The sequence below is a fragment of the Neurospora tetraspora genome (genome assembly GCF_033439725.1).
Source record: "Neurospora tetraspora strain CBS 560.94 chromosome Unknown B0H65scaffold_7, whole genome shotgun sequence".
In the NCBI taxonomy this organism is placed as follows: domain Eukaryota; kingdom Fungi; phylum Ascomycota; class Sordariomycetes; order Sordariales; family Sordariaceae; genus Neurospora; species Neurospora tetraspora.
Genome location: NW_026944389.1, coordinates 39,771 through 54,206, shown reverse-complemented (window position 1 = coordinate 54,206; position 14,436 = coordinate 39,771). Strand labels below are relative to the sequence as shown.

General features: G+C 56.6%; 4 protein-coding genes across 4 annotated transcripts; 1 reads left to right on the top strand and 3 right to left on the bottom strand.

Moving 5' to 3' along the window:
• Positions 1 to 632: 632 nt before the first annotated feature.
• Positions 633 to 1,290, top strand: B0H65DRAFT_499422 (Ecp2 effector protein; the record flags this gene model as incomplete). The annotated part of the gene is made up of 1 exon (XM_062827824.1): positions 633 to 1,290. One exon carries the CDS (start codon positions 636 to 638, stop codon positions 1,038 to 1,040), a length of 405 nt encoding a protein of 134 aa, XP_062678066.1. The 3' UTR covers positions 1,041 to 1,290.
• A 340-nt stretch (positions 1,291 to 1,630) lies between these two features.
• B0H65DRAFT_474505 (uncharacterized protein) lies at positions 1,631 to 5,153 on the bottom strand. Its single transcript, XM_062827247.1, has one exon. It carries the CDS (start codon positions 4,807 to 4,809, stop codon positions 1,786 to 1,788), a length of 3,024 nt encoding a protein of 1,007 aa, XP_062678065.1. The 5' UTR covers positions 4,810 to 5,153; the 3' UTR covers positions 1,631 to 1,785.
• Positions 5,154 to 5,300: 147 nt separating this feature from the next.
• B0H65DRAFT_474504 (uncharacterized protein) lies at positions 5,301 to 10,732 on the bottom strand. Its single transcript, XM_062827246.1, has 3 exons — positions 10,183 to 10,732; positions 5,864 to 9,906; positions 5,301 to 5,804 (listed from the first exon to the last, which is right to left on the bottom strand). Exons 1-3 carry the CDS (start codon positions 10,296 to 10,298, stop codon positions 5,491 to 5,493), a joined length of 4,473 nt encoding a protein of 1,490 aa, XP_062678064.1. The 5' UTR covers positions 10,299 to 10,732; the 3' UTR covers positions 5,301 to 5,490.
• An 852-nt stretch (positions 10,733 to 11,584) lies between these two features.
• Positions 11,585 to 13,668, bottom strand: B0H65DRAFT_280889 (uncharacterized protein). Its single transcript, XM_062822876.1, has 3 exons — positions 12,966 to 13,668; positions 12,207 to 12,840; positions 11,585 to 12,143 (listed from the first exon to the last, which is right to left on the bottom strand). Exons 1-3 carry the CDS (start codon positions 13,294 to 13,296, stop codon positions 11,825 to 11,827), a joined length of 1,284 nt encoding a protein of 427 aa, XP_062678063.1. The 5' UTR covers positions 13,297 to 13,668; the 3' UTR covers positions 11,585 to 11,824.
• Positions 13,669 to 14,436: the final 768 nt, after the last annotated feature.

The window sequence follows — 14,436 nt, the reverse complement described above, 5'->3', positions numbered from 1 at the left end:
GAAATCGTGTGTTCCTGCGGCTCGGCCTCGTCATGGCAATATCACTGGAACGTACCAGCCGAAAATACTATCAAAATACAATGGTAGCCAAGCCAACAAGTGGCGCTTTGTTAGCCATCAAAGGATCTTCCCGCTCTTCCCGCTCCAACAAACAAGTCGACGTGCTCTCCGTTATCCAGGCCCTGGTTTGGGCTCTTTGTTATTTGGTATAGCTTCAAGGGAGAGTAGACAGCCAAGTGGTCGTGCATCGTGTCCGAGTTAGAATTGTACCTAGTCTGTTGAAGGAGGTCTAAACATGTGTATAAATCCTTGACCTTAGTCTAAACTCCAGATGTTGCACACCTCTCTATCATCTTCCTCATAATCATCGCCTTCGTTCAACGACCGTAACCGAGCTGTGCTCGCTATTACATCACTTTCGTTTCCCTTTCAAGGACGCAACACTCTCTATCCCCAGTTCCAACCACCATATTCACTCACCATAAGCACCACAACCCACCAAAATGATCCCCACCACCCTCCTCTCCCTCCTCGCTCTGGCAGCCACCACCACCACTGCCCTCCCCGCCGAACTTTCCCCTAACCCTCCCACCAACGCCACCCTCACCACCCGTGACGACGACCACTGGGAATGCATGAACTACGGCCCCGCCGTCGACCAATCCTCCAACCTCTCGCCCAAGTGGGGAGACTGTCTCCAACTGCGCGCCAACATCGACTCCGGCGGGTCGTGGCAGTTTTTCTCAGGCCGCCAGACGGTCATCGCCTCTTACGAGTCGTGCGCCATCGGCGTCGAAACTTCCAAGGGCACGTTGGCGGGGACCTTGACCAAGATAGGAAATATCGATTTGATCAAGATTGTCGAGTACACCGAGGCCATGCTTATCAACAAGGGCGGGGATCAGGTGGCGACGGACAGGAATGGGAAGAAGTATGTGAAGTGGGATGCGAAGGTGGGGAGTAAAGGGACGATGGAGTGTTATCAGTTGGTGTTGAGGAATAATAAGTTTGGGGTGGATTGGGGGTTGTATCATACGTGACGTCCTACGAGTATGTATTGTGAGTGGGAGTTTTGCTGAGGGGCGTGGCCTCAGTTTCAGTGAAGTGTTTGTGGACGTGAAAGAGGAGGACTCAAAACGGCAAGGAGCAAAACCCCAGCTGACACGAAGGGATGTCATGCTAAAGAACACATCACATGCTACATGTCCACGACGATTGAGGGCGTGGAATGTGTTACCCACCACGAGATGAAAAGCCTGCCCTGGCTTCGATGCATTCGTTGGCTTCGCGGATTACCGTCACCCGCGAGCCATCAACACCACCAAAACACCATCACCAAACACATCACCACCAACCACAGCGGCGTAACTCCGCCACGAGCAACTCAACCTTCACCTCCCTACCATCCTTCCTGTTACCCTGAACTCGGATCTTTTTCCTCCAACTTCAATTCTTTACTTTCTTGCCAGCCACCATATGGCCAACAGCTCAACATCAAGCTCACCGGCGACCGCCCTGGGCAGTTTCTTGGTCTCCTTTTCTCTTCCCTAACTCGTGTATACCTGAACCTTTCGTACTAGGTAGTTTCACCATCATACCCCTGAACGGCGGTTCTCTTCTTAACCCTTGGATGTCTCCAAGTCCTTCCCGTGAACAATGTGTGCAAATCTCATTTCTATGTGAACCATGTACCAATATATCCCATGCCCCATTTTGAACTTTTGAAGTACCCAACCAACACATAACTTTTCCGTGCTCTTACATCACATCCATGCCCACAGCCCATCAAGCCTTCAACTCCTCTGACAACTTAACCAAATCGTCCCACTCTTTACTCCCCTCCCACGCCTCCTTCGCCTTACGCATCACACTCCTGACCGCAAATCCAGCCTTCCCCTTCCACTTCGCACCAATCTCCTCCACGCCCTCCCCATAATTCTCATACAAACTAACCAAACGATCCGTCCGTTCCACCACCGTCTCCCAAGCCTCCTGATCCTCCAACCAACTCTTCTCGCTCCCTTCTCCCATTCCAGACGAAGGAAGCAGCCCACCACCAGCCGACGCACCGCTGATCGCAGCGCGATACGCCCGCTCCGCGGCGTCAATGGCACCCGCATAATCACGCTTCCAGACGCGCGCGCGGACGAGGAGTTCCCAGAGGTCGTGTCTCTTCGTGATCAGCAGCGCGACTTGTTTCTCCAACAACTCGCAGACGGCGCGTTCCTGGCTGCCGCGGGGCGGGTCGTACACCCCAGACCCGGCGGGGATTTCCTTATTGAGGACGGACTCTTTCAACAACAGGTCGAGCACGTCGATGTCGAGCGCGTCTTCGGAGGACCGGATCTTGATGATGTGGTTCAGAGCCAGGATGATCTCGGAGACGGCGGGCGGGCGGACGCGCGCGGCGAGGGTGATGACGTTATCCCAGATGCGCCAGTTGTCGTTGGCGATGGAGGCGCCGCGCTTGTAAGCCGCTAGGGATTGAGAGAGGAGAGTGGCGGGGGAGCGCTTGCTGGGGTCGGTTTGGGACTGCTCGGGGTTGGCGATGCAGGTGTCGTCTTCGTCGGGGAGGACTTCGGTGGACTTCTTGACGGGTTCGGCGGTGTTGGCGGCGGCTTCGCGCTCGGCCTTGAGTTCTTTGACGCGCTCGACGTAGAGGGAGTAGAGAGACGAGCCGAGGTTGGACCACGTGCGAGCGTCTTCGCCGCCGGCGATAGGGTCGGCGGCTGCGATGCCGCGGCTGAAAGACTCAGCAGCTTCGGCGAAGTCGCCTAGACGGAGGGAGATGTCGCCCAGGCGGTTCCAGAGTTCGGAAGACATGCGGTTGACGACGACGGCCTTGCGGTAGGCGTCGCGGGCTTTGAAGATCTCCTGCTTGGAAAGCCAGTACTCGCCCAGCGACTTCTGCGCTCTGGCGTACCGTTGACCCGAAATGTCCCACGCGCGCTCGTAGTGCTCCGGCTTGTCCTCCATCTCACCCAGGATGCAGAATAGACGAGGTGCGTTGGGGGGAGGGGGCACACGCTCAGGACCCTGGAAGTCGGCTTCCTTGAAGTTGGAGATATCCAATGTCTCGTTCTCAACCTCATCATCTGCCTCGGCATCTTCCTCAGCAGCAGTAACACCCGTGCGATGGAACAACCGCCACCTGACGATGGCCCTGCCCTTCTCCTCACCACCCGCTCCGCGACCGTCTTCGTCGTCATGGCGGGCGTTGGCAGCAAGACACAGAGCAACTTCAGCCCAGAGGCGGAGACGCTTGAAGATCTCGAGGGCCGAAACCAACGAACCTACTCCAGCCCACGAGTAGGCCAACTCAGACTCAAGATGCCACCTAGGAGGAGAGGAAAGAGCGTGGATGTATTGCAAACGGACATGCGCCGGCGCTGAATCCTCGGGCTTAGCAGCGGGGAAGAACGAAGTGGGCTTGCTGGCAGCAGCCGCCTTGTCCTCGATGACCTCGCCATCGGCAGAGATCTTGATGGCCGGGACGTCGGACTTCTTCTCCTCCTCCCCGTTGGCCTCAGATGTGGGAGCAGCAGCAGTGGTGTCAACAATAACCTGGTCCACCACCGCCTGCATTTGCAAGACACCGCGCTCGATCGTCCTGGAACGATGCATCTCGATGCGCGACCTCACCAACAACGCTTGTGTGTAGATCTGCCAGTTGGTGCTCTTGTCGTTGATGACTCTCACCGCGAAGGGGAGGATCTCCTCGGCAGTGAGGGTATCACTTGGGCTGAACGCGTCCTTGAGGGTAGCTTCTGTCAGCAGGATGATCTGATCCAGGGGGGAAAGCTGGGGTTGCGCATCGGGCTCCAGGTCCTTCAGTTCCGCAGGAAGGCCAGTCTTGTCGTCTGTTTCGCCGTGTTTTCCCAGCTCGCCCTTGGTGAACTGAAGATCTTCCAACAAAGTGTCGTCGTTGAGTTCCAAGGCCTTGGGCTTGGCGTCTGTCTCCTCCTCACCCTCCTTCTTCTCCTCCGCACTCTTCGCCAGAACCACAAGCTGACTCGTGGCCTTCTCCTGGAACTTGGTCCTCTTTCCCAGGGCACCGCTCAGCATGTACTGGAACTTGTTGACCTCGGCCGCCTTCTGAATCGCCTCCTTCGCCTTTGCATCTTGTCCCAACATGATATGCACGTTGGCCTTCTCCACCAACCACTTCACTTCCATCTCCTTGTTGTCCTTCCCTGTGACTTCCTCTTCGACAACCTTCAAACCCTGCTCAATCTTCCCTTGCAAGCTCGGCACCTCGCACCACTGCAGACTCTTGTTGAAGATGCTCCCCGATCCTAAGCTCGGCTGGGTAATGAGCTTGTAATGCCAAACGTCGACTCTCAGCTTCAACCACTCCAGCGGCTCGCCTTCCAGACCCTTGACCTCCGCTCCCTCCAATTGCGTGCTGAGAATCCATCGTGCCAGGCAGAACAGTTCGATGGAGGGGATGTACTGATAAACCGACACGCCGTCGACGTCGAGTGAGGAGAAGCACAATTTGCGGGTTTGTTGCAGGGGCTTGCTCTTGGAAGTTTTGCGGGATGCTGCGGTGGTGAACTCCTCCTCGACTTGCGCAAGACCATCGGGAACGGGGCCGGTGACATTTATTTGCAGGAAGGTGTTGAATGCTGAGAGGGCGATGGCGACTTTATCCTGGGCTGGTGTGTCGACAGTTTGCTGTGATTCGGAGTCGTAGAGGGCGTTAACGTATGACTCGATGAGCTTCTTTGCGGGCTCGGTGGTGAGGACGGGGACATAGTGGCCTGAGCGGACCTGCTCGAGCAGGCTTGTCGTCGTGGTGTCGGCCATTGTGGTGAAGGTGAGGGGTATCGAAGTCGAAGAAAAAGGGTATCAAAATTTTTGCCTATCTCATCCCTGAAGCCTGAATTCCGAAGTGAATGAACAACCCAATTGAGAAGCCAAATGAATGGAGTAGAAAGTGGAAAGGGGGGGGGGTTGTTGATTGGAAATCAATCTGATAGAGGGGTCCCCGAATCCTTATCGCAATGTCAAAACATTTTCTTCAGGCACGCCGCCGAGCAACCAGAAAACCGAAAAGTGGGGTGGAGGGGCACTGGCCAGATCCGCCAGACCCCAGTCTTGGCGCTGTGACGCACTTTACATCGCCAAGACTGCTTACATAAGGCTGAACTTGTCTTCCCCGGACTTCCATTTTATTGGCGGCTCCGCTGTTGGTGGGCCCCCGGAAGACGGGACTGCAGAGAGGCTCGACGTCCAAACAATCAACACCAACCGCAAATCATCATCACCACCGGTATGGATCAGAAAGGGAAGCCCAGTAGTAAAAGCCGCGTAGATTCAATATATCTGATCGCTGCTACCTATACCGTTACAGTAGACTACTTAACCTTGACATGCTAGCAAGTAACCCTATAACGCTTGACGCTTGACCATCTTCCCACTCTGCCACTCTGCTATACTATCATCCTTCTTGAAAATCTCCACTCCCAACTCAAGGTTGGCAGAAACCTATTTCTTGCCCTTGCCCTTCTTGGCCTGAACAACTCTGAATCCGGGCACCGCCGCCATGGGATCCTCCTTGACTTGGCTCTGGGTGCTGTTGCCACCCTTCTTGGCCACCTCGGACCAACCACCATTGCTAGAAGACATAGCACCCGTGTTGGAATCCTTCTCGACAATGCCCTTATCGGCGAGCTTGCGACGACGGACAAACTCCTCAGCAAAGTGGCGGCCATCCATGGTGGTGGAAAAGCCGTAGACACACTCGGAGAGAATGGACACGTCGAGGGGGAGCTCGAGGAGAGTAGAGGCAAAGGTTTCGACTGTGGGTAGCATTGTTAGTTATCGTAAACGAGATAAAAGAAAAAAAAGGGGAACATACTGTCATTAACACCGTTCAAGCCCCTAGACAGCTCACGATGCAACCACTTCTTGAACTCCTCCATAGCCACGTTCTTGGCATCCTTGAGCGCGGCGGGCGCAGCCTTGGCCACAACCTTGGCAGCCGGAGCCACGGGGGTATTGGCAGGCGCAGTGCTGACAGGGCGGCTGGTAGCAGCCGGGCCAGTAGGAATCTTGACCTTACCACCCGCGCCAACAGTAGACCAACCGCCACCGACAGAAGCGGCAGCAGCAGCAGCAGCCTGAGCAGCAGCGCCGGGAGTGATCATGCCGGGGGGAGCAGAGGACGAGGAAGTCTTGCTAGCCAAGTCAGCATAACGCTTACCGAGGGCGGAACCAGAGATGACGCTGGCTTGGATGGCAGCCTCCTTGGCCTTCTGCTTGCGAAGCTCCTCCTCGCGTTGAATCTCGGCAAGGGTCTTCTTGGAGCCGGTGGTGGTGGTGGTGGCGACCTTGGCGGCAGGCTGCTTCCAGGGACTACCGGAGGCGGGGGCGGCGACGGGGGAACCAGTACCCCAGGTGCTGGTAGCGGGCAGACCGATGTGGGCGGCAGCAGCAGCCTTCTCGCGCTCACGGAGAGCGGCAGCCTCCTGCTCAAGAGCAGCACGACGAGCGGCAGCGGCGGCCTCTTCCTTCTTGGCAGCCTTCTTGGCCTCGGCCTCCTGAATCTCCTTCAGGCTGGGGCCCTTCTGGGCCTCAGTGCCGGCCCAGGGAGCGGTAGGGGGAGGGGCGAGAACGGAAGCATCAGAGGTGGTGTCGGGAGTGCCAGAACCAGAGCGCTCGCCGTATCTAGCAGGGAGGCCCGAGGCAGGACGCTGAGCAGTGGGGGCAGCAAGAGGGGTGTTAGCCTGGGGAGGAGGAGGGAAGGGCATGGGAAGGCCCGAAGCAGCGGCCTGCTGAGCAAGCTTGGCAGCATTGTTCTCAGCCTGAGTCTTCTTGATCTTCTCGGTCAGGGAAACCTCGGGTTGGGGAGCGACCTCCTTGGCAGCGAGGACCTCCTTAGTCTCCTGAGTCTGCTTCTTGGAAGGCTTGACAGTCTCCTGGGCAGGGGCGGGAGCAGCCTTGGGTTCCTCCTTGGGCTTGGGAGCCTCCTCCTTCACCTCCTGGAGGACTTCCTGGGCGGCGGCAGCGCTGGCCTGGGCGGCGGCCTCCTCAGCATCGTGCTGGGCGCGAAGCTCGTGAAACTCCTTGAGCTTAGCGTTGAAACCCTGCTCGTCGTTACGGAGCTGATCGACGGAAGGGAGGTTGCTGCGAAGAGACGAGTTGTCACCGATAGGGGCACCGATGGGCTGGGCAGGAAAGGAACCAGGGAGACCACCATTGGCCTGCAAGTTAGCCAGCAACTGGCGCTCACCCAAGTTCAGGTCAGGAGCGAAAAGATCGGGACCCAGGCCGGGCTGGGCAGGGGCCTGACCCAGGCTCACGGGAGCCTCGAAGAAGCCGGAGTTGGGGCCAATAGCACCGATGGGGGGCTGCGGCATACCAATGGGGGAAGTAATGCTGCCAAAGCTGGGCTGGCTCTGCAGGCTGTGGGCGCTAGAATGGTGGTGCAGAGCTCCGGGGATACCAGGCTGGAGAGGAAGGCGGCCGAAGCTCTGGTGATGATGCAGGAACTCACGCTGCCTAGCGTGATACAACTGCTCCTCCTGCTTGCGACGCTCCAAGTCATTCTGCTGAGCAGCGGTCAAGGTTCTGCCAAAAGACGGGAAAGCACCCTGAAGGGGAGGGATGGCCTCAGCAGCACCGCCGAGGGCGAAAGGACCGGCAGAAGGCGGGGGTCCGTGAGGGATGCCCATCTGAGGAACCAGGAAGGGCTCACGGGAGTTACCAATACGCCGGATAAGCTGACCAAGAGGCTCAAAGTCAGGGTCCTCGACACGCTTGACACGGAGGTCGGGCGAAAAGAAGTTGGCCTTGTACCAATCATTCATCTCCAAGCCAGAGAAGGGTCCCTGCATCTGTCCCTGAGGATCCAGGTAAACCCAACGCATGCGATCAGGCATGACCATGGTACGCTGCTGCTGCTGCTGATTAGGCTCGCCAGCGGTCGGGGTGGCCGAAAAGGCGGCACCGGCCGTGGTAGCAGGGAAACCCGAAGAGGGCGCCGTAGACGTAAGACCAGGCTGGTGCTCGCCGCTGGTAAAGGGCGACTTCATGGCATCGGTACCGGGGAACAAGTCCTCAAAGGCACCTCTACCAGCTCTCATGGGGCTAGCGGCATCGCGAGGCTGAGTACCAATAGCACCACGTCCGATAGCACCAAGGGGATTAGCCTGTCTGAGGTCCGGAACAGAATCACTCAAGTTCTCCTGCTCGTGGCCACCATGCATCTGAGCTTGCATGGCGGGAGGGAACAAAGAGCTGAGCTTGTTAGCACGGCCAAGTCCCGAACCGCCACCAACTCCAAAGCCACCAAGGCCACCAAAACCAGGAGACTGCAAATCACCGATAGGGCTGAAGATGCTGGTTCCAAAAGCGCTGTTGAAGGGCTGCCTCTCGCGATCGGGAGTACCGACCGAAGGAGCAGTAGGCCAGCCTCCGAGAGTGTTGACAGTCGGGAAGCCCTTGGCACCAACGCTCGAAGTCTGGCTGCGGTCGCTGCCATCAAAAGGAGCACCCCCAAAAGCACGAGACAAGGTGCTGAAGTTGGACTGCGGTTCGGAGGTAAGTCGATCGATCTCCGCATCGTCATGCCCCTCATCGCCACGCTCGGCTAGCGGGCTGCGGTACGGGTTCGTCTCGGAGGGGCTGGCGGGCCCGTTTCCCTGCTCGCTCTGGTTGTTGCCGAGATTGAGAGCCGACATGCCGAAATCGCCGCTGCTACCCTTGGCAGGAGTGTCGAAGACGCCGCTGCGCTGGAGGGACGACGCGGGCGGGCTGTTGTCCTGAGCCCCGCCGAGGATGGCGCTGCCGGTCAGACTGTCGTCAGGCCCAAAGGGGTCAGTATCAGTACGCTGGCGGGGTCTCCAACCACGGTTGGTATCAGTACCGGGAGCAGACTCGTTTCCCTTATTGGCAGCCACATTCTCATTCGAGTCTTTGGGGATCAAATGGGCCAGACGACTTCCACCCGTGCCGCCGAAACGCTTTTCCCCGATCGTGGACGTGGTGTTCAAGGCAAAGCTACCAAAGGCACCGATGCCCGCGCCGGGGGTGGTCGCGGCGGGACCCCACAGCGAGGCGGAGCTGCCAAAGGCACTAGACCCAGCAGTATTGGATCTAGTGAGACCGAAAGGCTGCGTTCTCGTCGGGGGGTTCTCTTCGGCGGGCTCGTCGGTGATGGACTCCCTCAGATCGGTGTTCCGGCGAGGGAGCCAGGGATCGTCTCGGGGGAAACGGCCGGCGGTGGTCGGGGAGGCAACGGCCGAGCTCGGGAAGGGATTCGTGTCGGCGGTCTCGCGGCGTCGGGTGGCGGGTCTCGAAGCAGAAGCAGGCGAAGCTGTGGGGAAGTTGCTAGTGTTGACACTGATGGAGGTCTTGCGTCCGCCGTTCTGTATACCCTGTACGCCCTCCTTATTCTGCTGCTGGGGCGGCTTCAAGGTCGAGTTCACATCGGTGGCAAACATGTCGCGCTCCTCCGCAGTCATGGGCTCGAGGCCGATGGGCTTGACGGTACCGTTCGGATCCCAACAGACGGTGGGATCTTGCGGGACATGCGGGGAATCGCCGGTCTTGCCCCACAGGCGTGAAGCTGTGCCGTTGGTCTGGTTGGGATTCCACGAGGGCGCAAAGAGGGACGACATGTCGATGTTGTTGGCTGCTTCGGCACTATGCTTGTAGATCTCGTAGAGTTCGTCCTTGGAGTAGCGGAGCGGACCCGGGTTATGCTGCTGCTGATTATTCTGCTGCTGCTGGTCGGGCGCGGGCGGAGCGGGTTGCGAGGCGGAGCTAGTGTTGTTGATGCTGTTGCTGTCTAGAGCGGGGTTCTGTGTGGCATCAGTCGAGTTGCTAGCGGCGGCAGACTGGTTGTTGAAGGGGGTGGTGGATGAGCGGCGAAAGGTTCTGGTGCCGTTAGAACGAGCCCTGGAGGTGTGGTGACGTGTCAGCGGCTGCTGTTCAATTCGTATGAGGCTTCTTTGGGGCTCTGGATCAGGATGGAGGATAATGGAGGGGTAGGGAGGAAAGAAGTAGACAAGGCAAGGGAAGATATTTAATCTGTCTCTGCTTCTGCCACGTGAAGGAAGAGATGGAGAAAGATACCCCTCCCCCTCTCTCTTCCCCTCCACGCAAGATGACAGATACTGATCCAGGCTGAAGTGTAGATAGTGTACTGCATAGCATGGACAACTGGATGCTCACCATTCGCCGCTGCCGGCACCACGGACGGAATCGCCTCGGGCACCGGATCTGGCGTCTCCTCTGGTGGTTTGGCCGGCGGCCGCAGAGGCAAAGCTCGATGGTAGCTGCGTAGGCATCTTGGATGATGATGATGATGGTGACGGTGACGGTGGACAACGTACTGCGCGTAGCGTGTGTGTGTGTGTGCGTGTGTGTGCAAAGCGAGGAGACGGAATGTGGTGGTGGAAGAGTGGAAAGGTCAATTGACTGGACTGACTGACTTGGACTTTGCAAAGTAAGAAGTCTGCACTGGCGCTTGGCTTGCTCAAGTAGAGAGGTCAGAGTTGGTGGGTGTGTAAAGGTGTAAAATGCGACAATTATTCGCGGTGGGTTCAGGGCGAAAATGGTGCACAAGACTGGGGATCCGTACGGTAAAGGTGTCACGGTATGGTATCGAAAGTTGAAAGTTTCGAGACTGGGAGTCGGGTTTCGGTTGCAGATTTCAGCACGCGGTGACTGGTGGTGACGACGGAGTCCGGAGCGAGGCAACGACTGGACTGGCAGATCCAAAACCGCAGGCAATTTGCAAACTTTCAAAGACGCCCCCCATTGGCCCAGCGCCCCAGTATTTCGCCCGCTACACGCCCCACTTTTCACCAAGAAACGTGACTTGGCCCGTGACATCTCTTGATTTCATCGATGCGTGCTGTTGTACCTCGCTAACAAATTGCGAACTTCTTTTCCCCTCCCCGCCAGAGTCAAAGCGTGCATACAATCCCCCAAACAACAACGAGGTTATCCCGTCATGAGCTGCATGAACCACCGTAAATCTCTGCATTATTCACACAAGACTTTGCAAAAAGTGCAGTCACCACTTTTTTACGACTTTGTGAACCCCAGAAACACGTCTGGGATTTTCCTCTTCGTTTCTGTGATCATTCTGTTATGGTTACCTCACGTATCAACACCAAGTTGAAAGCAGTTCGATGTTGTTCAGTGACTTCTCGGTAATCTCGAAAAGGACGCACTCTGATTGGCCCGCCCTTCTGTTTCGAACACCCTCCTTTTCTCGCCGCCGCTTCCCGGCCACTGCTCGCAAACTGCTGCGAATCGACTTGGATGGTCCGACGTCGAGAGTCGCGGAACTGACTCAGATCCAACCATGGTCCTCTTTCACCTTCCATGTCAGATTTCGTTGAAATAAAACTAACGACGCCCCCAATCGTTCAGAGTATACTACACATACAGTGAGCCGCGAACCACGACGAGTCAACAAGGAACCATGTACATATCGTTGTTATCACCGCAAGGCTGAACCAACAGATGGTCAAAACCGATAAACCATATAACCATCTTATAATATGGGGTAACACTGCATCCCTCCGCGGTGCTACACACTCACAAGAGGCCCATTGTCCACTGAACGGGGTCTCACAGCCTCAGGAACCGTTGGAAGCTGACAGACACCAACCTTGTTGGTTCTTATCGATATATATTTCAGGTATCCCGTCATCCCGTCGGCATCCTTCCCGATAACCGAGCCTTTCTGTGCCTCGCGCTAACATACCTTAACGACCAACAACCTTTGCGGGGGAGTTTTATCCGTCATGACAACCGTGTATCATCCGGCATTCTTTAAATAAGCATAAACACCCGACGGTGATCACTCACCCGGCACCTCCCGAACCTCATATCCAAGCATCTCATTTGACTCAACCGCATTCTCATCCACCAACTTCTTCGCCGTCTCCACCCCGGCCACCGGGACCCGATACTCAAACCTCTTCCCTCCCTCTCCCGGTTGCCGTCCATCCGGCAACGCATACGGAAACGGTAGGTATCCAGGCAACAGTCCCAGCTGTCTGAGAACGGTCCCCTGGTCCCAGGCAATGTGCTCGTGGTATAACCTATCGCCACGGATGTTGACGATGCTCGTGAACGGGATGCTCACCTTGCGGTGGGTTGGGGGGATGCCGGGGATTCTGCCTTCCGTTAGACCTGCTGTTGCATGAGAGGAGGGGAGACGCAGGGTAATAAATACTCACAACCAATCAACCACCCTATCGTGAGTGAAGTTGAACAGGAACTCATCAACAATCCGATCGATGCCCACTGTCCGGCTCACCAGCTCCAACTGCGCGTCTTCCGCATTACTGTGGATGAAATGGTCCCGGTAGAACTTGGTCAAGTTCTCCCGCCCAATGCCACCCGTTAGTGTCGGGATGTGGTTGACGTAGGGCTGGTCAACCATGGTGGCCATGGTCTTCTCGACGCTGCGGTCCTCGAACTCGTACTTTGTGTGCTCGTCCCAGATGGCTTCCAGGTCGAAGTAAGGCCCTCCAAGCAACGGCTTGAGGAAGGTGAGGGAGCGGGTGTGGGCGACGGAGGCAGCGTTTGGGTTGAACGCTACGCACGAAGGGAGGGCGAAGTAATCGAGTATTTCCAAGTTAGGGTAGTAGTGACCCTTGAAATTTTTGGGATCTTCCCCAAGCATTTTAATGTTGCTCTCGGAGCGTTGGTGGACGGGGCCGGGTACGTGGGCAAGAATGGGGACTGAGATATCTTTCGCCCAGATGGAGTGAAAGGGGCCGTAGTAGACGCAGGACATAATGCGAGGGTTGGCGGCGAGGGCGGAGGCGAGGGCGGAGGCGATGCGGTCGAAGCTGCCCGCCCCGTGCACTGAACAGTGGAATGTCTTCAGCTCATGTCATCGCGGTGTTCACCCGCCCCTTGGTGCCTTCACAGTTCACAACACCAAGGTACACATATCAAGCCGAGACTGAGAGCGAAAAGAGGGTACTCACCAACAAGACCAACCTTCTCCACCCCCTCGCACTCCTTGACCTTCTCAAGTTCCGCGATTGCTCTCCCAACCAAATCCCCAAAGTTCACTGACAGGTCCATGTCGTCATAAGTGACCTGCACAACCGCGTACCCCTCTTCAGCCCATTTCTTTAGCGGCTCGGGATCTAGCGTTTTCTGGCTCTGGTCGAGAATGAGCCGGTTTATAGACTCGACGTGCTTCGCGGGCGGCACAGCAAGGATCAATCCGGGTCCCGTTCCCCGACGAGTGAGCGGGGGCTGTATGGTGATCTCCGGTGAGATTATGATGGGCTGGGCGTTGGGGAGTGACATTTCCACCTTCTTTCAACAATGAACGGCGTGTATGGATCCGGGATGGAAGACGGAATGTGGATCTGAGCTCGGAACGGAGTGGGGAGTCGAGAATCGGGAGGATGACGGGATCGGGGTGAGATGCGGGGAAGTGGAACGGGAATTATCCGGTCGCGGAACTCGGTGCGGGGTCGGGGAGGCGGGCGGAACATGGTGGGCTTGGCGGACTGAAGCGGCTCGGTGTGGGAAGGTGAGAGATCCACATTTCACATTGCTCGCTCGGCCAGATCCGTGACTTTGTCCGCTCGAGGTCACAGAGTTGGATTGGCGGAGACGGTTACACCCGGGTTCGGCCCGTCTCGATTGATCAACGGTTCATTGTGTTACGGCGGCTCTCGACGAATGTGTGAGGGCAGGGTGATATCTTCGTGATAAGGTTGCTGTGCGTTCTCCATGGTTCGTCTCATTTTCGGTGTTTGGCAAGATGAACTGGTGAAGCTGGAGATCAAAGGATGTGGCAAGGTGGAAGACTGAAAAGAAAGAGAAGAAATGCCCAACGGACCTTTAATCAATGTAGAGGTTTTTTTGTGGTGGGCGACGACGGAACCAAAATGTTGCCCGCTCATCTGCCTGACCTGCCTTGCTCCTTCCCAACTGCTTTCATTTTGTTGATCATCCGTTGGGGTGTTCCGTGTGGACGTCTTCTTGTGCAAGAGCCGGCTTCATTGCAGGGCCGTTCATGGGTGTGGTTCAATTATATGGGTCATGGCTAGGTATCTTTCCCATTCCTCTATCTGGGGATCATGGCGGCGAACAGTGGATGGAAGCTTACTGATATTTATCATGATACGAAGTTTCAATGCTTTGACAAGTCAAGAAGCCTTCAATGTTGATGACCACCACCATCAAACATATGTCAAGCTTGTGAAAGACGCCAAGAAAGGGACTATCCTTAGTGTCCTAGCTGTTCCCGTCTCCGTGATCGACCGGAGCGAATACCGAACAAACTCGATTGTTGGCCAACTTTCGAAACGACGCTCGTTCTTTTTCGGGAAACAGTCCTTGGTCCGTACCCAAAGGTCAACTGGTGCCCAAGTCAACCCATGTTTCATCATTGCCCTGCCCGGCCTTCCACTTTCCTTTGCTCCTTTCCAGCGGACA